The 25,888-nt window shown below is 42.2% G+C and overlaps 1 protein-coding gene across 1 annotated transcript in view; it reads right to left on the bottom strand.

Moving 5' to 3' along the window:
• Positions 1-25,888, bottom strand: part of COL6A1 (collagen type VI alpha 1 chain) — a 218,504-nt gene that overhangs the window by 134,736 nt on the left and 57,880 nt on the right. Inside the window, exons 10-16 of the mRNA XM_033945115.1 lie at positions 24,725-24,769; positions 22,093-22,119; positions 19,656-19,682; positions 19,521-19,565; positions 11,343-11,396; positions 8,033-8,095; positions 2,341-2,403 (exon numbers count right to left, since the gene is read on the bottom strand). Of these exons, the coding sequence (XP_033801006.1) occupies positions 2,341-2,403; positions 8,033-8,095; positions 11,343-11,396; positions 19,521-19,565; positions 19,656-19,682; positions 22,093-22,119; positions 24,725-24,769 (324 nt within the window). The remainder of the gene's footprint in view (positions 1-2,340; positions 2,404-8,032; positions 8,096-11,342; positions 11,397-19,520; positions 19,566-19,655; positions 19,683-22,092; positions 22,120-24,724; positions 24,770-25,888) is intronic.

Raw genomic sequence — 25,888 nt, 5'->3', positions numbered from 1 at the left:
AAGGAGGACAAAGCCATCACCAAACTGAACACATTTTTTGCATCTGTATTTACCGAAGAGGATATACACACCATACTGGAAGTCGACAGGCTATACGCATGAAATGAAGAAGGGAAACTGACAGGGTTGACGGTCAGTCTAGAAGAGGTATGCAGGCAGATTGATAGGCTTAAAAATGATAAATCCCCAGGACCAGATGGCATCCATCCGAGGGTAATCAAGGAACTGAAAGGGGCTTCAACTAATAGCCAATCTGTCGATCAAATTGGGAACATAAGAACATAAGCAGTGCCTCCGCCGGGTCAGACCATAGGTCCATCCTGCCCGGCAGTCCGCTCCCGCGGCGGCCCAAACAGGTCACAACCTGTCTGAATCACCAGAAGGGGCTCCCTTGCCACCTTGGTTTCTCATTGAAGTCCTATCTTCCCATCGAAGTCCTAACCCTCCGGTCTTGCACATGCACGACCTGTTGGGTTTCTATACTTATTACCTGGTTAGCTTTCTATACTTGTGTTACATCCCAGCTCCTCCCTCAGTATCCCACGATCCCTTTATCCCTCAGGAATCCGTCCAATCCCTGTTTGAATCCCTGTACCGTACTCTGCCTGATCACTTCCTCCGGTAGCGCATTCCAAGTGTCCACGACCCTTTGGGTGAGAAAAACTTCCTTGCATTTGTTTTGAACCTATCTCCCTTCAGTTTCTCCAAATGCCCCCTCGTACTTGTTGTCCCCTTCAGTCTGAAGAATCTGTCCCGGAAGACTGGAAAATGACAAATGTTACGCTGATCGTCAAGAAAGGTTTGAGGGGAGATCCGGGAAACTACAGACCGGCGAGTCTGACCTCGGTACCGGGAAAGATGGTAGAGGTGCTGATAAAGGACCACATTATTGATCACCTTGATGGACACAATCTGATGAGGACCAGCCAGCATGGCTTCAGCAAAGGAAGATCTTGCTTGACGAACTTGCTGCTCTTCTTCGAGGGAGTAAACAGGCAGATAGACAAGGGTGACCTGGTGACACAGTATATCTGGATTTTCAGAAGGCGTTCGACAAGGTTCCGCATGAAAAATTTGCGAGCCATAGAATCGAGTGTGAAATACTCACATAGATTAAAAACTGGCTGGAAGATAGGAAACAGAGAGTGGGAGTAAATGGACAATGCTCAGACTGGAAAAGCATCACGAGTGGAATGCTGCAGAGTTCGGTGCTTGGATCCGTGCTCTTCAACATATTTATAAACGACCTGGAAATTGGTACGACAAGTTAGGTGATTAAATTTGCAGACGATACGAAGTTATTCAGAGTAGTGAAGACGAGGGAGGATTGCGAAGATCTGCAACGTGACATAAATATGCTTGAGAAATGGACCGCAACATGGCAAATAAGGTTTAACATGGAAAAGTGTAAGGTGATGCATATCGGTAACAAAAATCTTATACACGAATACAGGATGTCCGGTGCAGTATTTGGAGAGACCCCCCAGGAAAGAGACTTGAGAGTACTGGTTGACAAGTCAATGAAGATGGCCGCACAATGCGCGTTGGCGGCAAAAAGGGTGAACAGAATGCTAGGAATGATTATGAAGGAGATCACAAACAGTTCAGAGAATGTTATCATGCCACTGTACCGGGCCATAGTACACCCTCACCTGGAATACTGTATCCAGCACTGGTCGCTGTACATGAAGAAGGACACAGTACTACTTGAAAGGGTCCAGAGAAGAGCGACTAAAATGGTTAAGGGGCTGGAGGAGTTGCAGTACAGTGAGAGATTAGAGAAACTGGGTCTCATCTCCCTTGAAAAGAGGAGACAGAGGGGACATGATCGAAACATTCAAGATAATAAAGGGAATAGACAGTAGATAAAGACAGGTTGTTCACCCTCTCCAAGGTAGAGAGAACGAGAAGGCACTCTCTAAAGTTAAAAGGGGATAGATTCCGTACAAACGTAAGGAAGTTTTTCTTCACACAGAGAGTGGTAGAAAATTGGAACGCTCTTCAGAGGCTGTTAGAGGGGAAAACATCCTCCAGGGATTCAAGACATAGTTAGACAAGTTCATGCTGAACCGGAACGTACGCAGGTAAGGCACTGGTCTTTGACCTAAGGGCCGCCGCGTACGATGGACCACTGGTCTGACCCAGCAGCGGCAATTCTCATGTTCTTATGTTTTCTAGGGTTCTAGCTGAGCTGACTTTTCTACATCAGTTTCAGTGCACCACTATGAGATCCTTCCTAGCTTAAGAATGGATTACATTTTCTTTGAGCGGATCTATGAAAATGTAATTGGAGTACCCATTTAGAGATACAGTTGTCCTTTCATCTTACTCTCTCCTCACCTTTTCTCCTGGATTTCCAGTATTGCCAAGTCTTCCTGATCCTCCATTACCACCTGGTACTCCCTTGTTAAAAGATAAAAGATGTCATTAGTATTTACTAGTATGTATATTTAGTCTGAACACTAGTTAAATGTCATCCAGCAAAATAGGTAGAATCCCTCAGCATTTAGACTTACAATATGAGACACTGACATAACATTGAGAAAATTATGGTTCAGCATTACATTTCCTATGTGTAACAATGCAATAACCACACAGTATGGCTTGGTCCTGAAATGACCCCTTGCCAGTCAGGTTTTCAGGATATCCACAATGAATATGCATGAAAGAAAGTTGCAATGGAGGCAATGTATGCAAATCAAGTTTATGCATATTCATTATGGATATCCTGAAAACCTGACTTGCAAAAGGGTACTCCAGGACCAAGTTGAGAAACACTAAGCAGTGATTAGAAAATAGAAATCTGATGGCAGATAAAGGCCAAATGGCCCATCTAGTCTGCCCATCTGTAGTAACCATTATCTCTTTCTCTTTCCAATAGAAACATAGAAACATGATGCTCTAGTTGTCATGTGGGCCTTGGAGATGTTCTAGTATTATCTGCTGGATCGACACTTCTAGCTCATCATGAACCATTTTGTTAAAAATAGCTTTTTAACTGCTCCCTTCAGGAAGACTGATCTGGATAAGATAACACAACTGGTTTTTATGTATGACTGACTACTTGTATTTATGTATGATTAGTCACCTGTATGAAAATGGACTTTACTATAATGTTATAGCATTCCTTTCTTCTGTTCTCTGTTTTTGAATTGTAAGCCGTCTAGATTTTTTTGCTTTGGCGGGATATCAAGTGAACAATAAACATGAACCCTTCAAGCAGATGGCTCACCGCAAAGAGTCAAATGCACACATCATACAATGGTTCCTCAGCTTCCAACCCTTCAGTTTTGAGGTAAAAGATAGGGTGGGATGGGATCATGAGAGGTGGACCCTGACATGGCAGGTACTCAACAGGGGAAGGGTATATAAGGGAGTCTATAAAACACTGCCACTTCCTCGAAGTGTCAAACCTACCTTAAAACTGATAGGGCTAGATTCACTAAGGACACCGATCATGTCCAGACCACTTTGCGACCCAATTCACTAATCTTGGTGCCGATCAACCTCCATTCCGATCTGCACTTGCAAATGAGGGGGAACGGCATGCAACTGTAGGCAGGCAGCGATTCACTAAAAAAATGAGGAACACTGACTGGGCTGGCCGATCAAAAAATAAGTGACCGCTGAGGACCAGTTACTCAGGTCCTTTCCAACTGCCCTGCTCTCTGCCTTGACTCTCCTGCCCTTCCCTGCAGTGCGAACCCGTGGTTTTAACCCACGGGTTTAAAGCGGGTTAAAACCAAAGGCTAATAAAGTAAAAAAGTTTAAAAAAAACAAAAACTCAAAGTTCTGTAAGCATGTGCAGACCATCTACAGGCAAAGAAGATGATCTGTGCATGCTTCAGGATTGCTGTTCAGCGATCCGTGCGGTCAGTTGGGGGCATGATTACGATCGGCCCTATTTGCATTAGGCTGCTTTATGAATCAGCCCCACGGCCACAGATCGGATCGCTCACAGATCGGATTGGATCTGTGGCCATAGTGAATCTAGCCCATAGTCCTACCCAAAGTGGAAGTGAAACAAGAGGAGTGGAGCCAGGAGGTCATGGTTCCAGAAGTATAAAAGCTCAGAGCACAGTTAGGTTAAGGAGGCCCAGAGGGAAGCAGTGATGTCTGACAGCATATGCTTCCACCACATATTTGTGAAATGCAACAGCCAGATAAACCAAGTTCAATTTGGAGTCTTGCATCCCAATATTTTTGATCCAGACAGATGAAGGCTGGCCTATATTGATTGCTAAAGATTTTATTAGTACCCTGGGGAAGCAGACCAGAACTCAGTATTGTATGCTACCTTGCTAAGAGTCTGTAGTATGACAGGAGCAGATCATGAAAAGGCATTCTTATATGTACAGACTACTTTTTGTTATTTTTCTTCTCCCACCTTGTGAAGAGAACAGGACCCCTACCTTAAATAAATATTATTTTTTTCACTTTCACCCACTATCTGGTTCCAGTTTATCCTAGCTCCAGGGCTCGCCCTCATTCATAGTGTGCTGTAATTTACAGATCCCAGTCCTTTGTTAAAATCAATTATATGGTGCTTCATGGAAATTTCTGCTTAATACAGTATATTCAATATATTTACAATTCATTCAGCTGTCTTCTAATCTGAAAATATTACACCATGGAATAATTTTGATGTTATAACTTGTTTATGTTGGCATATTTCACAGAGCTACTGTACATTGCCATTGTAAGCAAAATTGAATTTTAGCTCCTCTATGATAAGTTACCTCATTCCTCGCTATTTTGATGACCCTCCTCTACAGACTCTTCCCAATGTTACCTCTAAGCTATCTGGGAGTTCTCCAACCTCATTCTTGTCAACTAGGGGTGATGCTTCAATATCATGTTTTCAATAAGAGTCCTGCAAAACTTTCAATAACAAAGAAGAAGCAAGGTAGGAATGCAGATGGAGGACTTATACAGTTTAAAGGAAAACTGCTCTTCACTTCTTGCTACAACCTTTCATCCATACTCTTCTCCTCTCTCCCAGTTTTATTCAATTTTCTCTTTATAATCTCTTTGCTTTTCTTCTGACAACATTCAGCTCTCTGTCTACTTCTGTCTCTGTCTCATCGCTTTGAAGTATGATTAAGCGATTCATCAAGATACCTAATAAACTTGAAACTACTCTTAGCTGTTGATAAGCTCAGAAATTCAGGCAAAACATAACCACATTGGGCTCTGTTATTCTGCTCCCTCATTAGATTGCAACACTACATTTAATTTAATATTCCATTTGGTTCGTCATTCTTGTCATCTGCTGTGATTCTCCTTCCACTGGAGCTCTGTAGAACTCAACCTCTCACTTATTGCTTACCAGGTTCACACAGCCTTACAGCTTACCAACAGTGAATGTAAGATCCTGTTCCTTCTTGCTTGTCCAAGTAGAACATAACTACTTGATTGTCTATTTCAACTAAAAAACTTCTGTATGCCAACTGATTTCTGGAAGTCCAGAGCTTTCCAAAAATATAGCTGTTGAAGCTTTATCTAAAGCCCTGGTTGTAGAGGTGATCTACATTAACACCTAGACCAATATGGATTGATCTGGAAGGACAATTTGAGTAAAAAGAATTTGGAATGGAAAACTATATGCAGCATTTGATTGGATCAGCCACTAGGTCTGGGTGATTCAATTGTCATCCTGCATGCTCTGAATATATTATTCAAGAAGCATTATCGTTGTGTTTCCTATAATCATTTTGAGCAATTTTACCATAACTACCAATTTCATGATCCACTGTTTCATCTTTTTTGTTACATAACAGACATTTGGTATGTTCACAAATCTTATTCCTTTTTTTCAAAGCATTTGTTTGTAATGCTTGTTCTTGTGATGAAATGCTTTCATTTTTATGATCCATTGTGCGGCCATTGCCATGGGTTTTTTTTGTCTACACTCCCCATCTATGCTGTGTAGATAATGCCCATGTAAATGTTTTTCTTCCAATTTTCTATCCTGCTCTTAATTCATTCCTTCTTATAGTCCTCTTTTGTTTCCATTGGTCTGATTAACTTTTCAATTCATACTTTGATAATTAGTTTTTCCTTGTTGTGCAAGACATGGAGGGACATTTTCAATATGACATCTAAATCTGAGTTTAAATGTTTTCGGAAGCACACTCAAAAAATGGGTAGAGAAAATGACCATTTTTGAAACAGCAAAACTTCTATCTTTTGTTTTTGAAAATGACTATTTCTAGATGTTTTTGACCTTCGTTCGTTTATCTTTTTTGACCATTTTTGAAAGAAAAAAAAAAACAATGTTCAAATGAAAAATGCACAGAACAAGCCATTGGGGTGTAGGAGGAGCCAGAATTTGTAGTAGACTAGCCACACAGATATCCCAGGAGAGCAGTGGGGCAGTAAACCTCATATAAAAGGTCTGAAGTACAAATCTTACCATAATCCCCTTATGTATGGTGAGTCCTCCAAAATCTACTGGATCGAACTGTATACCACTCCATATCAGTAGAGTAGGTTTGGGGTGGGTTTTGGTAGCTCATACTTTCCACCACAAGTGTACTAGTTAGATTGGGATGTGGGCCTGGGTTCCCTTCTCTGGCGTCCACTGCACTGATCACCAAGCTACTCCACAGATCTGTTTGCTGCTTTAATAGGACTGCCCATATCATCTGAAGTTATGATACAGGTAGATATGTACTATTGCATTCACATCTTTGGAGGTGGGAGCATGTGGGGAGATCATGTTTATATCTCATAAGTGGTCAGCTGGTCAGTTTGGGCACATTTTTGGTACTTATTTATTACTAAAACAGGTCTAACCCCAAATGACCAAATTGTGTCATGGACTTATTCTTAAATGTTTGATTATGGCAGAAAAACACCCAAGTCATAAGCTCACCCTAATCCTGTCTACACCATGCCTCCAACACGCCTCCTTGAGGTTTAGCCGAACTGCAGACAAACAGCATAGAAATCCATCTAGAATACACTTCTCCCTCCAAATCTGCGGTTTCAGTATCCGTGGATTTGGTTATTCGCAATTTTGGGGGGAAACAGGAAATGCAGCATTCCGAACCTCCCTGCCTCGCTCCCGCCTTCCCCCCAGCATCCCAGACCTTACCTGGTAGTCTTGGGGGCTTTGGGGGCAGGAGCGATCTTCCTATGCTCCTGCCCCATGCAGATCACTGAGACAAAATGGCTGCAGGGAGTTCCCGTCGTAGTCTCGAGAGACTACGGGAACTCCCCGCAGCCATTTTGTCTTGGTGATCTGCATGGGGCAGGAGCATAGGAAGATCGCTCCTGCCCCAAAAACCCATTAGACCACCAGGTAAGGTGTGGAATGCCGGGGGGAAGGCGGGAAGGAGGCGGGGATGGGTCAGAGCCAGCCAAAAAAGTTATTTGCAATTTTTCAACATTTGCGGGCCGGCTCTGCCTCTAACCCCCGCGAATATTGAGGGAGAAGTGTATAGGTTTTGAAAATACTGGATTGGAAAGGTATGGGGAGAAAAACATCCATCTGCCCCTTTATGCTTCTTTTTGGATGTTTTTCTCTTTTGAAAATGAGCCCCATAGTTATTTAGGCCCTTATTTCTTCTTCAACATTTGTTTTATCTCTACAAACCTCATCCACATTCCTGCCATGAAAGGTAAAGCCAGAAACATCATTATACGGATTAAAATCTTGTTCATTATTATCAATTTCCTGTTTGGGGAGCGGGGGGGTTGTCTAAGTTACCTAGGTCTCCTTGTTTCCAATTTACTATAACCAACAATGTGCCTAAGTATGAGTAAAGCCGATGCATTTATGGCTTTAATTATACTTCCTCCATTTAGTTTTGATTTTAGGATTTTTCCATTTTGATTAGTATATTCTTCCCTAGAATTGTTTTTAATTTGTTCAATGTGAATTTACAAAGTTTCAAGAATTCTCAAATATTTGTAATTTTCTTCAAGTGGCAGTCCATTAATAAAACTGCCATTTAGTAGTTCAATTTGTTCTGGCTTTTCAGTTTTCCTTTACATAGAGATAGAATTGTAACGTGTGGTCTCTTACCTTCTCTCCCTTTGGCCCATAAGAACCAGGATCTCCCTTTGATCCAGGAGGTCCCTCATCTCCCTGGTTAAAAAAACATAGCAAGAGTTATGACACTAATATTACCACTAATAGTTTCATACCTTTTAAACATTTAACAGCTTCATTGGGAGTAAAACATATGTGACTGAATTTTGTAAAGAAGTCTGTGGGAACCATTCTAAAAGTATTTTTTTTAAATAATCTTAAAAGAAGCCATTTTGGAAATGTAATTTAGGTGCATGTGAGGATCCACAAGAGACCAATTCCAGTCTTCTTCACTAATTATCAGGGCTGAAAAACTGACAGCCAGAGGAGGACAAATCTCTTCTGGCATTACAGCAGTGCCTAGGACCCTTCTTAGGGATAAAGTAAAATTAACCCTAAGAGGGTAATTCTATAACTGGATGCCTCCATTTAGGAACCCTGAGGCAGTGCAGTAAGAGCCTATTCTATAACAGAACCAAGGTGCCTAGATTTCATTATAGAATACTAGCGTAACCCTGTACTGGAGTGCATAACATCAAGGCATGTACAATTATATCAGTCATAATGTGCCAATACTCAAAGGTTTGTGGTAGAAACAAATTCTACTGTGAACCTAGTGCAACAAAATTACTGTGACATGTTCAAAATAATGAGCATGCAAATTAATGCCATATTCAAATCACAGCATCAATTAGTTGCTCATTATTCTGCGCTAATTTTCCTGTCAGTGCCTGAATGCTGTTTGGCTCAGGCAATGACTGGAAAGTTGGCATTTATAAAAAATAAAAGCATACCACCACACATAACTGGCTCTGGCCCAAATCTCTCCAACTTGATTCCCCCCTGAACATCAGGTGACCCCGCTCCCACCCTCCTGTCTTTAAAAAAAAATCCCTGGTGGTCCCAGCCCCCCTCACAAAAGGTACTGGTGGTCCATTAGACCCCGAACCTCCCCAAAAAGCATAGCCAAGGCCCTGGTGGTCCAGTGGCCAAATCCCCCCCAAAAAGTGCCCCCAGTGGCCTAGATCCATCCCAACCCCCTGTGACCCTGACATACCTCATAGAATGCAGGGAGGAAGGAATAGGCATCCTTCCCTCCTCCCTCCAGATGGAAGTCATCAAAATGGCAGTGTCCTACCCTGCCTGGTGTATTCTAGGTGGGTGGGGTCTAACTACCAGATAAGGGAATTTTTTAAATGATTCAATGTTATCTAAATGTTGACCCCACATAGTTATTAAAAATGTATATAAAAGTCTCTTGCCAGTAATTGAGATCTGCTTTTAAATAAAAAAAGAACATGTCTTTTATAACCATTTGGTTTGTATTCTGTCCTCTTCAAGAAAATCTTACTGGAATACAGAGATTGTTAGAAACATTTGCAGGTTTTATAATAACAACTTAATCAAATGTATGAAGTGAAGTTTGGGACATGGGTACATGTAAAGAGAATACTCCAACATGAAACTGCTGAATTGGACCTCATCAAAAAGTTTGACACCATCATCCTAAGCCTGAATAAAGGCAATGGATTCATGGCACATTACAGGTGTGAATGGACTTAAGTACTCTGAGATCATCTGGGTTTTGTTCTCTCTCACCCATCACAGTTGTCAGTTAACTATGCAGCCATTCTCTTTCCCTCTCCACATCCTGCCTTGCACTTTCCAATACTGTATCTTCCTTATGTGTACCCATGTCCTGAAATTTACTTTATGCATCTGATAGATTAGACACTGGTTCTTCAAAGCACATCCAGATCCAGATCCAGAGATGCCCTTGCATCAGAGCTGACTCCTGGTTTTTCTTTAAGTTATTTATATACTGCCTATCAATTGAGGTTGCCTAAGTAGTATACATTCAGGTACTCAAGCATTTTTCCCTATCTGTTCTGGAAGGCTCACAATCTATCTGTTGTACCTGAGGCAATGGAGGATGACTTGCGCAGGGTCAGAGGAAGCAGTTTGGGGCTTGAACCCAGAACCTCAGGGTGCTGAGGCTGTAGCTCTAACCATTAGGCCACAATCCCCCCATCCCCTCCTTTTTGGGTTTCTTGGCATGATATATGAATAATTTGCCATTACCTTCTCCCAAGACATGGTCACAAGGAGCTGCTATGGGTTTGAACCTGGGCTTTCTGGTTCCCAGCCTACTGCTCTAATCATTAGGTGAATCCTCTGCTCCCAAAAGTTCATGCCTCAATAAATTAGGTGTGATGTAAAAAACTACCCAGGGCCAAACCAAGCAGTCTGTATGCACTTATTGGGCACATGATGCAGAAAAGGGCTCAGTGCTTGTGCTCTCAATGTACAAGCTTATTAAAATGTACATTAATGAGGCTATTATTCATTCTGGGGTAATGAGAAAAGTATACAGGATAATTTAAGGTGAGCTCAGCTCAAGATATTTACCACTAGATCTGAGGCAGCATCAAAGGGTAAATCACCCTGGTAGTCAAGTGGGTCTCCTGAACTGATATGACATGACCCCCTTGCTCCTGACATTGAAAAAAAAAACTTGATGGTCTACTGAACCATTATCCCTGCCCCCACAAGATGAATATATGATATACAGAAACTATAATAATAGAATATGTACATAGATGGTATAAATAGGTAAGATATACATATATTTAACTCTTGTATTATAACAACATTACTGAAGCTCATGCAAACCGCTCTGAAATGACTCCCCAGTCATTAGTAGCAGTATAGAAGCTTTCAATAAACATAAACTTTTTTTAACCCTAGTAATGTAGTGGATCCTCCCAACCCAACCTGAAGCCTGCTCCAACATAAAAAAAAATCCTAATAGTCTAGTAGACCCCTTGACTCAACCTGATCCCTCTGCTTTTAATATAAAAAATTAATCTCTGATAATCTAATGTAGTGTAGTCCCCTCCCAAAGCCTCATCACCCACCTCAAAATGTTGACAGGCAGGAGCCATGCCTACTCATTTTTGCCTCCTGAACCATAGTCATTCAAAATGGTGATGCCTGACCTCTAACAGAGTATCCCAATTCACTGCCCGGGGCAGCCTAAGAAATAAGGCAATGCTTATTCTCTTTCCTTATATATATACAAAATCTTTGTATTAAATCCATAATATACAGTATATTTCATATTCCCACAAACTGATTCATTTGAACTTTAGAGTATGATTCATTTACTGATTCATATGAATATATATTTCATATTCATATGAACTGCTTCTTATTGTATGTATCTATTAATAGCAAGTTGATTCAGCAACTTCCATCAGTTCTCATTTCAATCAAATACACATTGTCACACAAAATTACTTACATCTATTCCTGGAGATCCCTTACAACCCGATAATCCTGCAAATCCAACTTCACCCTGTTAGAAGACATGACATAAAACTGTATATTCTTTTTACAATATAGTTTTAGTCTAATATAAATTCGCACACCATGGCCAGGAAGTGGGTGAACTATGTAAAACATGGTTGTATATCTATACTGCAAGAAAGAGATTCCATTTACTGTATTATATGACACAGTCACATATTTACATGGCTAAGAAGTGACCAAGCTTTAGTATAAAATATGGGGTATATATTGTAATGGTCAGGAGGGGATTCTCGGAGGCAAAGCATTCCTAGGCACTCTAGATCATGGGTGGGAAATCACGGTCCTCGAGGGCAACAACCCAGTTGGGTTTTCAAGATTTCCACAATGAATATGCATGAGATTAATTTGCACGGACTGCTTCCATTGTATGCAAATCAATCTCATGTATATTCATTGTGGAAATCGTGAAAATCCAACTGGGTTGTAGTCCTTGAGGACCAGGATTGCCCACCCCTGCTCCAGATTGTCTCAGGATCAGACTGGAACCCATGGGATTAAGGAAGATCTGGCCTGGTGCTGGAAAAGGAATAGTTTCAGCACTCAGTAGCTCTCCCAGGGGCAAGTCAGTCTGCAGGCAAGGGGAGGAGTACAGAGGAGGCTCATTTTCCCTGGGTTACCAAGCAGTATACATTAGAGACACTGCACCATGAAAAAATGTCTTAAGGGAAGAAGAAAGAAAGGCTAGGAGCACTAAGGAAAGCATGAAATTGGTGAAGGAACGAAGGCTATGCCCTTAGGAGCCAATGCAGGTCACAACAGAGTGAGTTTCAACTTGACTTTGAATTTCAGTTGGTTACAATTTAGCAATTTTAGCCAGTGGTTGACTGTCAGGTACCCAGAGTGAAAATCCTGGCAACTGAGTGGTGATCTGCAAGCATGACTCAGAGTTTTGTTTATCAAGGATTTGTTTTCCTTGAATTGTTACTGCAAGAAAGGACTGTGAGACACTGTTAAGAGACGAGAGGGGAAAAGGAGAGAGTGGCTGAGTTTTACCTAGTATTACCAGATTTCCTGTTTAAAAAAAGAAAATGTCTGGCCCCGCCCTGTTCCCTCCCCCCCCCCCGCCAGCCCCGACCCACTTCACCCTCTGCCCCACCCCCACACAAACTGCGTGTATCCTTCACTGATCTTGGGGCCATGTCTGGATGTCCTCTGCGCATGCATGGATGTCAATGACATCTGTGCATGCGTAGAGGACATCCAAACAAGGCCCCAAGCTTGGGGCCTTCTAAAACCTGGACAAACAGACGAGTTTTGTAAATCCCTCTGGGCACCTGGACTGTCCTCTAAAAAGAGGACATGTCGTCTGGGTTTTCCCAGATATCTGGTAACCCTAGTTTTACCCCTCCTCGAAGACTGTATTTCCGGCCCCAAGTTTATTATACTTTCTACCTGGATCTAGAAGAATATTTATGTCTGTTTGGACTGTGTGATTTTTGCTAACTGCTTAGAGACCTGAAAACCCAGACTGAATTGGGAGTTGGATTTGTGTTTTGTTGTTGGAGTGGTGAAGTAGTCCAGTCATACAACCCTTACTGTACCATACCCCTGCACAATGCTATAATATACATGGTTACACAATGATCACAATATATACAATAAGTCGGGGCTTTTCAAATGGTGTAGCAAGGCTAAATCCTTGATGTACATAAGAACATAAGAATAGCCTTACTGTGTCTGACCAAGCCCAGTAGCCCATTCTCACGGTGGCCAATCCAGGTCACTAGAACCTGGCTAAAACCCAAGGAGTAACAACATTCCATGCTACCAATACAGGGCAAGCAGTGGCTTCCCCCATGTCTTTCTCAAGAACAGACTATGGACTTTTCCTCTAGTAACTTGTCCAAACCTTTCTTAAAAACCAGAGAGTGGTGGAAAACTGGAATGCTCTTGCAGAGGCTGTTATAGGAGAAAACACCCTCCAGGGATTCAAGATAAAGCAAGACAAGTTCCTGCTGAACCAGAAAGTATGCAGGTAAAGCTTGGTCTTTTAACCAAGGGCCACCGCATGTTCGGACTGCTGGGCACGATGTACCACTGGTCTAACCCAGCAGCGGCGATTCTTATGTTCTTAGCTACGCTATCCGCTCTTATCACATCCTCTGGCAATGCATTCCAGAGCTTAACTATTCTCTGAGTGAAAAAAAATTTTCTTCCTATTGGTTTTAAGTATTTCCCTGTAACTTCAAGTGTCCCCTAGTCTGTAATTTTTAATGGAGTGAAAAATCGATCCACTTGTACCCGTTCTACTCCACTCAGGATTTTGTAGAATTCAATCATAACTCCCCTCAGCCGTCTCTTTTCCAAGCTGAAGAGCCCTAACCATTTTAGTCTTTCCTCATATGAGAGGAGTTCCATCCCCTTTACCATCTTGGTCGCTCTTCTTTGAACCTTTTCTAGCGCCACTATATCTTTCTTGAGATAAGGAGACCAGAATGGAACACAATACTCCAGATGAGGTTGCACCATGGAGCGATACAGGGACATTATGAAATTCTTAGTCTTGTTAACCAACCCTTTTTTAATAATTCCCAGCATCCTGTTTGCTTTTTTGGCCGCTGCCGCACATTGGGCGGAAGGTTTCATTGTATTGTCTAAAGCGATACCCAGATCCTTTAATTGGGCGCTAACCCCCAAGGTGTACCCTATCATCCGGTAACTGTGCATCACTTTGCATTTGTCCACATTAAATTTCATCTCTCACGTGGATGCCCAGCACAATTCTGTCCTTCCTCTCTCCTACTTGCCAGCCTAAGAGTAAGCAAATCTTCAGCCATGTGCTCCCCACCCTCTCCCCAGGGATGGCTGAAGGCCCCATTCACTCTTCTCCCACCATTTAGTAGAGCAGCCCCATTTCCCCTCTCTAATCCCCTCTATGTAACCAGCATTTTCTCACAGAAAATAACTGGGACATCTTAATCACTGAAACCTGGCTGAAAGACAATGATGGAGTCACTCTTGGTATGCTTTGCCCACCTGGATACCAAGTGTTAGCTTGCTCATGTACCAACACAAGAGGAGGAGGTGTAGCTATCATCATTAAATCCAACCTCCACCCTAAACTAATAGACACCATCACACTAAACATATTAAAATGCCTCACATTCTCAGCAGGTCACAACAGAGATCTTACTATCGCCCAGATATACAAATCACCCCACTCTCTTAGATCATTTACTATTCATCCTTGGTAAGGTGGTCATCACCTACAATCAGATTATCATATCTGGACAGTTTAACTTCACAGACTACCCAAATAAGACTGGATCCCCAGCAGACTTCATCGCATCACTATCAAACCTTCCATCAAATAATCCCCTCACCAACTCACTCTGCAGGTCGCATCCTAGACGTAATCTTTATTCAAAAAGATACATCATTTACCACAGGAACTCCCAGCTGCTCCAGCTGATCATTTTCAACCACACCTACATAATGAAACAACTTTCAACCAGGAAACAAACTCAGCCTACAATAATACACAACAACGAAGCTATTGACTTAAGGGATCTCTCCACATGCCTTTCCAACCTAGCAGGTACATAAAAAAACAATTCTAAACCCATTGAAAAGGCAGCCATAGACTGGCACAATGAGGTTAGAGCCCTCTATGAAGGCTTAGCTCCAACCAAAGAGATCAAATATTATCCCTGCAAACTCTCCTCTCCCTGGTTTACCGACAACCTATGAACCAAGAAAAGTGAACTAAGAAAAATGGAAAGGAAATAGTCCAAATCCAGACAAGTCTAGCTGGAAGAATCTACATAAGGAATATAAACAAGCTACACAAACAAGACTCCTAAAAATTGCTGAGCATCCCCAATAGAGTGAAAAACTTTTTTAAACTAACAAAAAAGTTATTCATAACATTTCAAGGAGACAACCAAAGCCTTAACACAAAATTTGACAGCGAAACACTTTCAGATTACTTTGCAGAAAAGTAGACAAAATATGGTCTCATCTCAACTCCACCACACTACCAACATCTCCTCATAACTCAGAAAGAATACTTAAACCTACAACTGAGAACCTAACCCACTTCAAAACTGTCTCCCATGATGACCTTACCAAGATACTAGACTCTATTTGTCCTACCGGCTCCATCCTAAACCCCTGTCTACCACACCTCTTAATAGCTGCAAAATACGCCTTTGTAAACTCCATCCTTCTTCTCATCAACACCTTTCTGCAATCAGGTTCAGTGTCCATAAACTGGAAATCAACAATCATCAGACCAATCATTTAAAAAACTCACGCTCGACCCTAGCATGCCCAGCAACTTTAGACCATTCTCCAACCTACCTTTTATCTTCAAGATCCTGGAATAAACAGTACTCAAACAAATTAGAAAAAAGGAGGACCTATGTTCCAAAGTTACTGGTAGATCCAAAAAACAAAAAGATGGAACAAAGTTTCTGGATGTTTCAGGAGTCATTAAATATGAAAATTTAACAACATGAAGATCCACACAAGAATAACCAAACATCTGTATGTCACTAATAGTCTATGCCAGTAACCATATATGATGTGCAAATAGAGCCCTGTGTTGAACCCAACACGGTCTGTGTTTCGGTCTCTTTTGCCTTCTTCAGGGATGCTGATGTATTACAATCGTATTGGTGGATGTGACATATGATGCTGACACTGGGCAATAGAAACTCACATTTGCTTAAAACGCCTGGCATATAACACTTCAAAATGATTAAGCAACCTGATGCAAATTTGTTAGCCTCAAACGGAAAAGAAACGCTCTAACCGCTGCTGGTTAGACAAAGTGAAAAAACAGTACTCAACCAATTATACTCCTTCATTGACAAACAAAGAGCCCCATCCACCTTCCAATCAGGATTCAGGAAATGCCATAATACTGACACTGTCGTTCTCGACATCATCGACGACTATAGAAAACTGATGGATAAAGGTAATGATATCCTTCTGGTGCTACTAGATCTCAGCGCAGCCTTTGACACCATTGATCATCCACTCTTCATTACACAACTTTCTGGAATTGGCATACAAGACACTGCATTATGCTGATTCACTTCCTTTCTGAGTAATAGATCTCAAAGCGTACTACTCAACGCAGCCCTATCAAAACTAAAACCTATCAAATATGGTGTTCCACAAGGGGCTCTACTATCCACACTATTATTTAATCTTTACATTAGACCTGTCCTAGACATAGCCCACAAACATCAAAACCATATTCACTCCTTCACTGATAACATCCAACTGTATCTACCACTGGGTGAAATCCATGACACCCAGCTCAGGAAACTAATGAGCTGCCTCTCAAAAATCAAAAATGGGATGACCATCAACAAATTGCAACTGAGCACCTCCAAAATGGAATTCCTTTGGATAAACGAAGAGCACTGCACCAAAACCGCTCCTCTTTACTCTGGGAATCAGCTATCATAACTGCAACAGACCAAGCACATAGCTTAGGGATACTCTTCAACCAACCATATCTCTCAAGTGGTCTCTACCTCATTCTACTACCTGCGACAACTCCAGAAAATAAGGAACCATTTCTTGGAATCTGACTTCACCCAACTTCTCTATTCCTTCGTCCTCTCCCGCATGGATCACTGCAATGAGATATTCAACATTCTCACAGCAAAAAATATACACCATCCCTGTGTACAAAATGCAGCAATCAGACTTTTAAAGAACCTTCACACCCACAACCCTGTCTCCCAGGCTCTATCATCAGCCCATTGGATACCCATAACCAAACACTTCATCTTTAAGGGCTTAATGCTAGCATACACATCCCTGCACAACATGGCGCCAGGCTACATGTCAACCAAACTTCCTCCATACGTACTGAACAGACCACTCCACTCTCAGGAATAAAAATGCCTCCAAATATCCTCCAGTCAGGCTCTTCATCTGCAGAACACCAGATGACGTTCCTACTCCCATTTCTTACCAAACTACTGGAACCAACTACCCCCACAGATCAGATACCTCGAAGAGCTCCTGAACTTTAGGAAAGCAATAAAAACATACTCCTTTACCTAATCCGTTGCCTACTATTGTTTGTTTAAAAGAGAAATGTATATTGGATACAGACTCTCTGTATATGTTATACTAGGACATATACACTGCATCATAAGCATGGCAAATTGGAAAAACGTTCTGACTGTATATTAGGTATGTTAACCATGACAATTCATTCTCTGTATATTATGTATGTTAACCTGTAATCTGTTCTGAGCTCATTAGGAAGAATGGGATAGAAAACAAAATAAATAGGGAAGGGAGAGAGTCTTATAGTCAATCCCTGTGGAAGAGTATTAGGTGCCCTAGATGAACCTCCAGCTTTACATCACTCTTATTAAATTTTCAGGTCCATAACCTATCCCTTCGCCAAGATTTTGATAATTAAACTCTAAAATCATGATTACCCTGCAACAGTTCATATGCATAATTGGACACTGAACTTTGTTTTGCAGATAAAAGTAGGCACTAATATACGCCCTTTTTTTTTTTTTTTTACAAAACTTTGGAGAGGGAATGAAGCTGAAATGAATCATGTAAAAATGAGAGAGGGGACACAGGCAGGATGAAAAGGGAAGCAGGTGCTGGGTAGAAGGGGTAGAGGGCAGACAATTTATGGAATGGGCATAGAAAGAGGGCTGATGTCATATGGAAGGGAGATAGAGGGCAGATAGTGGATGGAAGGGGCAGAGAAAGAGGGTAGACAGAAGTGAAGCGGAGTGAAGAAAAGATGAGGAAAGCAGAAACCAAAGGTAGAAAAAAAAAATTTTTCTTTCTTTTATTTTTGCTTTAAGATAAAGTAGTATTTTGGCTGTATTGATAAATATTGATAAATAATGGAAATAAGGTGATCTTTTTATTGGACTAATTTTATTACATTTTTAACTTACTTTTAGAGCCCAAAACCTCCTTTCTCAGGTCAGGACAGGATTCTGTAACAGTAATATACTGACCTGAGGAAGGAGGTTTTGACCTCTGAAAGCTAACTGAAAAATGTATTAGTTCAATAAAATGGTATTAACTTATTTTCCATTTTTTGTGTTAGTTCTATTTGTTAATTTGTAAAGTGGTGATTGTTATTTGTCAGTTTTTTTCACATTTACCTCTGCTATATTTATTTTTATATTTTGCACAGTATTAGGGGATGTGTCACTGTTTCTGTGGTGTTACATTGCATGCAAATTCTGGCTTCTTGGCAGTTCAGTTTAACTTTTTTCTACAAATTTCTATTTTTAGTTTGTGATTACTCATGAGGGCAGTTTGAATAATTTGGTTTAAAAAAGTAAACAAATTTTTTTTTTTTAATTTGACAAAACCTATTTTTCTGGCACGATGGAAAACTGGACACTCACTGGTCTAAGTGTACAGGCCACAATAAAAACTATGTTGCAAAATATAACTGTTTTTTAAAAAATATATTTATTTAACTTGTTTTTTTACTGAACTCTTCAAATCATCCTCATATTCCTTACTGGGCAAGAGTATGTGGTCTGTATGTATGAAAAAGACATGGTTTTCTGTAAGCATTGATTGTGAAGGTTTGATCTGTACTATTATGACTTGCTTGATTTTACAATGAAGTATTGATGTTCTAGTGTTCACTGCAGTGTTTAAAGATGCTGCCTTTTCCTAGGCACACCCTTGTTGTGTGACTCATGGATTATTACTAAAAATATTTTTTTCATATAGAGGCCCTGGGTGTCAATTACACTAGATGTGCCACTGTTTGTATTATTTAACACTTTCTAATAGGAGGCAGTATATCAAATTTAGGTCCCCTTTTATCAAGTCTTGATCGGGGATTTTATTTTGTTTTTTAATCACTGGTTGCTGCAGTAAAAACTCCGATGTTCATAGGAATTTACCACAGCAGTTGGGCAATAAAAAAAAACCTAACACGGATTGATAAAAAGGGAGCCTTAATTAATTAAATACATTTTAATACTGAAAATTATAAATACAAAACATATCTTAAGGAATCATTTTCAGTAAAATATCACAAAATTTAGTAAAGAACAGATTGTATTTCCTTGTCATACGCTAAGAAAAACTTTGGAACTGCCTCCTCACTATGCAGGTATCACTGAGATAGATTTCTTCTTACCTTCTGCCCATCAATCCCATCAGTTCCCCGGTGTCCCTTATCACCCTGCATCATGAAAGACAAGAATACAGTGAGAAACATATGTCACAAGACAGCTTTAAAATTAGTGCCAAGAAATAGGGTCCCAGAACTCACCTTGGCTCCTTTTGCTCCTCGCCCCCCCTAGCAATAAAGAAGAAAGAGAATTATCAATATGAAAATGACATAAATGAATCTTATCATCACTTTTCCTTCTCAAGACTCTTCTTCCCCTCTTTTTCTCTTTTTTTCCTGGCCTGCGTCCTCTTAGGACTCCTATCACTTCAGTTCTTCTTGCTCCTTTTCCCTCCTACAGGACAAATTCTCTCTTTCATCTCTCTAATGGAATTATGAACTCTTTCCCCTCATCTCAATGCCTTTCATTTCATTTCTTAAACGTATAACCTCCCAGTTCATTAGAATGCTCCAAATGAAATACAACCATTTTTTAAATTACATTACTTATCTGTCTCTTCTTCCTCTCCCATTCTGTGTTAGGATTCATTTCAATCCCTCCTCCATCCCCCTCTCTCAGGACTCAAATTTTTTCCTGCTCACACAAATTTTGTATCTCTTAAATTGATATCTGGCTTTTTCTTCACTCTTTCAAAATTAAGGATCTTCTATATTTATTCTAACCTTTCCTGAACATTGCTTCTGTGTTTGCTACCCACGTTTCTATTGAGTAACTATATTCTGTTATATCTGAGTCTCCCCTTTGAATTTTACCGTTCTAGAACTTTCTTGTTCTGATGATTTTTTTTTATGTCTATCATATGGATAAGGAATACACATAGATAAGTGCCCAAAGTTTTGTTTTATAGGTTTTTGGTACAGACTTGGCAATATTTTCATGCCTATGCTCTGCCTATATCCTTCCGTCTGTATGAAGAAATGGACACAATACTCCATATAAAGACTTTTACAGAAGCATTCTTATATCTTTTCCTACTGCTTATACCATCCCTCTCCCTTTCACTCCTACTCCTACCATCTTGTTGCACTTTCCCCTCTCTCCAAATGGTAATTGACTACAGCTGTACAAAATTTATGAGTCTCACTGATACTTTTATTTAATCATTTTTTGGAGAAAGGAATGATTCTAAAGGACCAAGAAAGAACAGATGTTGCCCCTCTTCATAAAAGCACAAATAGAGAGGAGGTTGGTAATTACAGGTTGTACAATTAATGAAGTCACTAATGAAGACTATCTTGAAGTTAAGTTCTTGGAGTCAGTGGATAAGAATTAGAGAATGACACGGGGAAAAATTCTGTCCCCGTCACCGCCCCATCCCTGGACCACCATCATCTGCACCACCCCGTCCCCACTGTCCCTTTCACCGCCCCGTCCCCGTCTCTGCCGTCCCCTTCACCACCCCGTCACCGCCCCACTGTCTCTTTCACCGCCCTGGCCCCGTTCCCATCTTCAGTGTCTTCTCCTCTCCATCCCCCCACCCCCAGCACCCTTCAAGAGGTCCAGCAGCTCCCTCCCACCGGCCAGCCGTGCATTTCCCTCCTTTTCCCTTACCTTTTCTTCTTAAAATGGCGATTTCTATAAGGCTACGAGCTGTATTACAGCCGGAGCCTTGAAGTCGCGTCGGGTTGCCTCCTAGAAGTCTCCTCCGATGCAACCGGAAACAGGAAGTTGCGTCAGAGGAGACTTTTACCAGCAGGCAACGCAACGCGACTTCAAGGCTCCGGCTGTAATACTGCTGGCAGCCTTATAGAAATCGCCATTTTAAGAAGAAAAGGTAAGAGAAAAGCAGGGAGGGAGATACATGGACGGCCGGCGGGAGAGAGTGGGCTGCCAGTTCGAATGCTCGGTCACCGCGCATTCAAGATTGTTCACCGCCCCATGCTACCATTCACCGCTCCACGGGGCGGTGAATGGCCTTGTCCCCAAACTTGCGGTGACCAGTTTTTTTGGTCACCGTTTTGGCGGGTTACCCGCGGCTAAACACGACTAGCCACGGGTAACCGCCACCGTGTCATTCTCTAATAAGAACATAGAAATTGCCATACTGGGACAGACCAAAGGTCCATCAAGCCCAGTATCCTGTTTCCAACTGTGGACAGCCCAGGTCACAAGTACCTGGCAAGATCCCAAAGAGTAAAACAGTTTTTATGCCTCTTATCCTAGGAATAAGCAGTGGATTTCCTCAAGCCATCTTAATAATGACTTATGAACATTTGATTTAGGAAATTATCTAAACCTTTTTTAAACCCTGTTAAGCTAACCACTTTCACCACATTCTCCGGCAATGAATTCCAGAGTTTAATTATATGTTGAGTAAAGAAATATTTTCTCCAGTTGGTTTTAAATCTACTACTTAGTAGCTTCATCGCATGTCCCCTAGTCCTAATATTTTTGTAAAGATTAAACAAGCAAGTCACATCTACTTGTTTTACTCCACTCAGTATTTTATAGACCTCTATCATATCTCCCCTGAGCCATCTCTTCTCCAAGCTATAGAGCCCTAGCCGCTTTAGCTTTTCCTCTTAGGACACAGGGAAAAGAGAATGTGGTACTGTTGTATAAGTGAGGCAATCTTACCTTCTCACCTCGAGTTCCCTTGTCTCCCTAAAATATGAAAGAGCAGAAGAAAGTGAAGAAAAAACACAAACAGGATATTTGTGTGTAAAGCATGATTCATATATGGAAAATGTTTATTATTAAATAGGTAGAATATACATTTGCAAAAATAGGTGCACTGAAAGATAGCACCTACTTTTACATTATACATGCACAGATGTTCTTGGGATATAGTTTGAGCGGAGCAAGTGTGGAATTACAGTGTACACAAATACTTTATAAAGTACATGCATATACACATAGGCCCTGATTCTGTATAGGACGCCCAGGAGAGGTGTCCTATACAGAATCGGTCCTACACTAAACCCCGATTCTGTAACCGGCATCCATGGTACAGACGCCGGTTAGAGAATCGGGTTAAATTAGACGTGGCCGCTATACTTATGGCAGCAAGGGATCTCCCTGCTGCAATATGTATAGCGGCCGCGGTCGCGGCCGCCTGTCCCATCGCCGACAGGATGCCCAATCCTCCTGCCGGAACCCCCCTGAAACCTCCCTCCCCCCCAAACTGGTAATCGCCGACAGGAGGATGCCCAATCCTCCTGCCGGAACCCTCCTGGAACCCCCCTCCCCCCCAAACTGGTAATTGGCAGGAGGATGCCCAATCCTCCTGCCTGAAAGCCCGATGACCCCTCCCTCCCCCAACTAACCTTTACATGTTGGTCGGCTGGACGGGTCTTGCTGCCGTTCAGCCGAAGGGCCCGCCTCATGGAAATGAGACGGGCCCGCCCCTTCCCGGCCCATCCCCGCTAACTCTAAGGCCTGATTGACCCAGGCTCTAGAAGCCTGGACCAATCAGGCCTTAGGCATAGTGGGTCGCCCATCCCCACTAATCCTGGGCCAATCAGGTTTTAGGATTAGTGGGGATGGGCGGACCCGCTATGCCTAAAGCCTGATTGGTCCAGGCTTCTAGAGCCTGGGCCAATCAGGCCTTAGATTTAGCGGGGATGGGCCAGGAAGGGGCGGGCCCGTCTCATTTCCACGAGGCGGGCCCGTCGGCTGGACGGCAGCAAGACCCGTCCAGCCGACCAACATGTTAAGGTTAGTTGGGGGAGGAAGGGGTCTTCGGGCTTTCCGGCAGAAGGATTGGGCATCCTCCTGCCAATTACCAGTTTGAGGGAGAGGGTGTTTCCAGGGGGGTTCCGGCAGGAGGATTGGGCATCCTCCTGTCGGCAATTACCAGTTTGGGGGGGAGGGGGGTTCCAGGGGGGTTCCGGCAGGAGGATTGGGCATCCTCCTGTCGGCAATTACCAGTTTGGGGGGGAGGGGGGTTCCAGGCGGGTTCCGGCAGGAGGATTGGGCATCCTCCTGTCGGCAATTACCAATTTGGGGGGGAGGGGGGTTCCAGGGGGGTTCCGGCAGGAGGATTGGGCATCCTCCTGTTGGCGATGGGATAGGCGGCCGCGACCGCGGCCGCTATACTTATTGCAGCAGGGAGATCCCTTGCTGCCATAAGTATAGCGGCCGCGTCTACTTACAATGTAGACCAGCATTTTGCTGGCCTACATTTTAAGCGTCTCTTCCTCTACTAGGGAGATGCGTAGGGCCGCCTAGGTTCGCCTAAGACCCGCCTAAGGCCCTTAGGCGAGCTTAGGCGTCTTGCGGGCCTCCCTAGGCTCCCGGAGGCGCCTTCAATATAGGCGGCCTGCCCGGGGAGCATTTTTTAAAAAAACGTGCATCCCGATTGGCTGATTAGACAGCTGTAGGACGCCTACAACTGCCTAAAATCGGGACACACTTTGGAGAATCAGGGCCATAGGGCCTGATTCTGGAAACGGCACCTGCTGCAGTAGGTGCCTGCAGAACGGGTGCCTCCCACATGTCAATCATCAGTAGGCGCCGCAGCCAAAATTGTGCCTATTTCTAGTATAGATGCTTTAAATGTAGGCCAGTGTTTTACAGGCCTACATTTAAGGCATCTGACTCAAATCTATGGATGCCTAAGGCCACTTCCGATGTAAGCCATGCCTATGTCAGCCTTAGGCACCTGTAGGCATGCCTAGACACCTCATCGATTTTTTTTTTTAAATTGTATCCCACTTGATCCATTAGACAGTGGTAGGACGCCTACTGCCTCCTACAATCGGGTCACCATTTTTAGAATCAGACCCATAAAATACACATACAGTTGCACCTACTTCAGAGCAAGTGTAAACTTATGCAAGAGCATTTATGCACTGTTTAGAATAGAACTAGGAGCCAATTTTATCATAGGTGTAGCTTTGATATTTAATTTGGGGGCATCTTAACACGGGGCAGGTGATTATAGGCAACACAATCATGTGGCCACTGGGGCCATAGTTCAACTAACTAATTTCCTCACACAGCATCAGCAAATGGGGAGCTGATGGAGATCAGAAGTGGAAGTAAGTTTGACCCCAAAGGGCAGCCAATATAGCACTGGCACTTGAAGCCTTTGGAGGAGGTTGCAGCCCCTAGTCTCCCCCTATGTATTATATAAAGGCATATACTATCATCTATACTGCCTTTATAAAATAGGTGTATTTTTGGAAAATGTAGGTGCCTTGTTATGAAATTACCCCAAACTATTAAGATAATTTTAAATCATTTTGTGATAATGAATAAAGCTTACCTTCATTCCCTGGTAACCCACAGGTCCGAGGTCCCCTGGCCGACCCTATAGCAAAAAAATCATAGCACTTAATAGCCAACCAGAGCTTTCCTTGTATAGACATAACCCTCATATGACCTAGCTGTATTCATACAACTAAATCAAGAAAGATATAAAACATTTTAAAAGAAATATGACTATTATCTAAGCTACTATTATTATCTATTATGCAAGCCCATCTCCTCTAGTCATACCATGTCTCAGCTGTTAATCCTTCATCTCTCCAACTTTACTGTATATCACCAATAGCAGTGCATCTTTCTGACCTAAATGTGTGATTCATCCAGTAATCTACACTCTGCTCAGTACAGTGTATCTCACCTGGTAAACCTACTCTACTTTAATCTTGGAATGTCTCACTAAGGCCCCCAAACTACCTCTGAATTTATAGTGTCTCACCAATAACCCCATTATCATTCTACCTCCCCAGTCATCTTGCCTCATTTTACCTTTACTGTCTCTTACCAGTAAAAACACTGCCTTCTAATCTAGGTCTCTTTCTTTACATCTCCACATCTCTATGACTCACATAATAATTGTTCACTGTTTCTCACCTTGTAACCATTCATAGGTCAACAAGAATCATGCAGTATGGATGCCTGCATAAATTCCTAGTCTCTATACAAAGCAATGTATTTTTTCCTTTTGTCTGACATTAAAAGTTGGATTCTTGGACATTATAGTATCTTTCAGAAAGAGGGAGCAGTAATTAGAAGGAGGGAACAGTTTTGGAAGGGAGCTCCTCTGAGTATAAAAATCTGCCTAACATGTCAGTAACTGTCTTTGAGGTTTTTTCCTGCTTTCCTGGCCACATGCACCAAGGAAGAGCCCTTCACCTTAAGCCATATAAACCCAGAAATCTACAGGTTTTATACTGTGCTACTCTAGCTGGTGTAATAAGATCAAGAAGTGATCCAGGAGCAGTGACAGAAGCTGCATAAGTATCTGTCCTGTTGGGTACCTAAGGGAATGGGGATCCTTCTTCATCCCTTCTGAGATACTTCAAAAGGAGAGAGGGTTACCATATTTGTGAAGTCCAAAAAGAGGAAACATGACCCCCACCCCATCCCCACCTCCCACCTTTCACCAGTCTCACCCCTGCCTGACCCACCTTTCACCCATTTC

Source organism: Geotrypetes seraphini, chromosome 5 (genome assembly GCF_902459505.1).
Source record: "Geotrypetes seraphini chromosome 5, aGeoSer1.1, whole genome shotgun sequence".
NCBI classification, from domain to species: Eukaryota; Metazoa; Chordata; class Amphibia; order Gymnophiona; family Dermophiidae; genus Geotrypetes; species Geotrypetes seraphini.
This window is presented reverse-complemented; position numbering and strand designations above follow the sequence as displayed.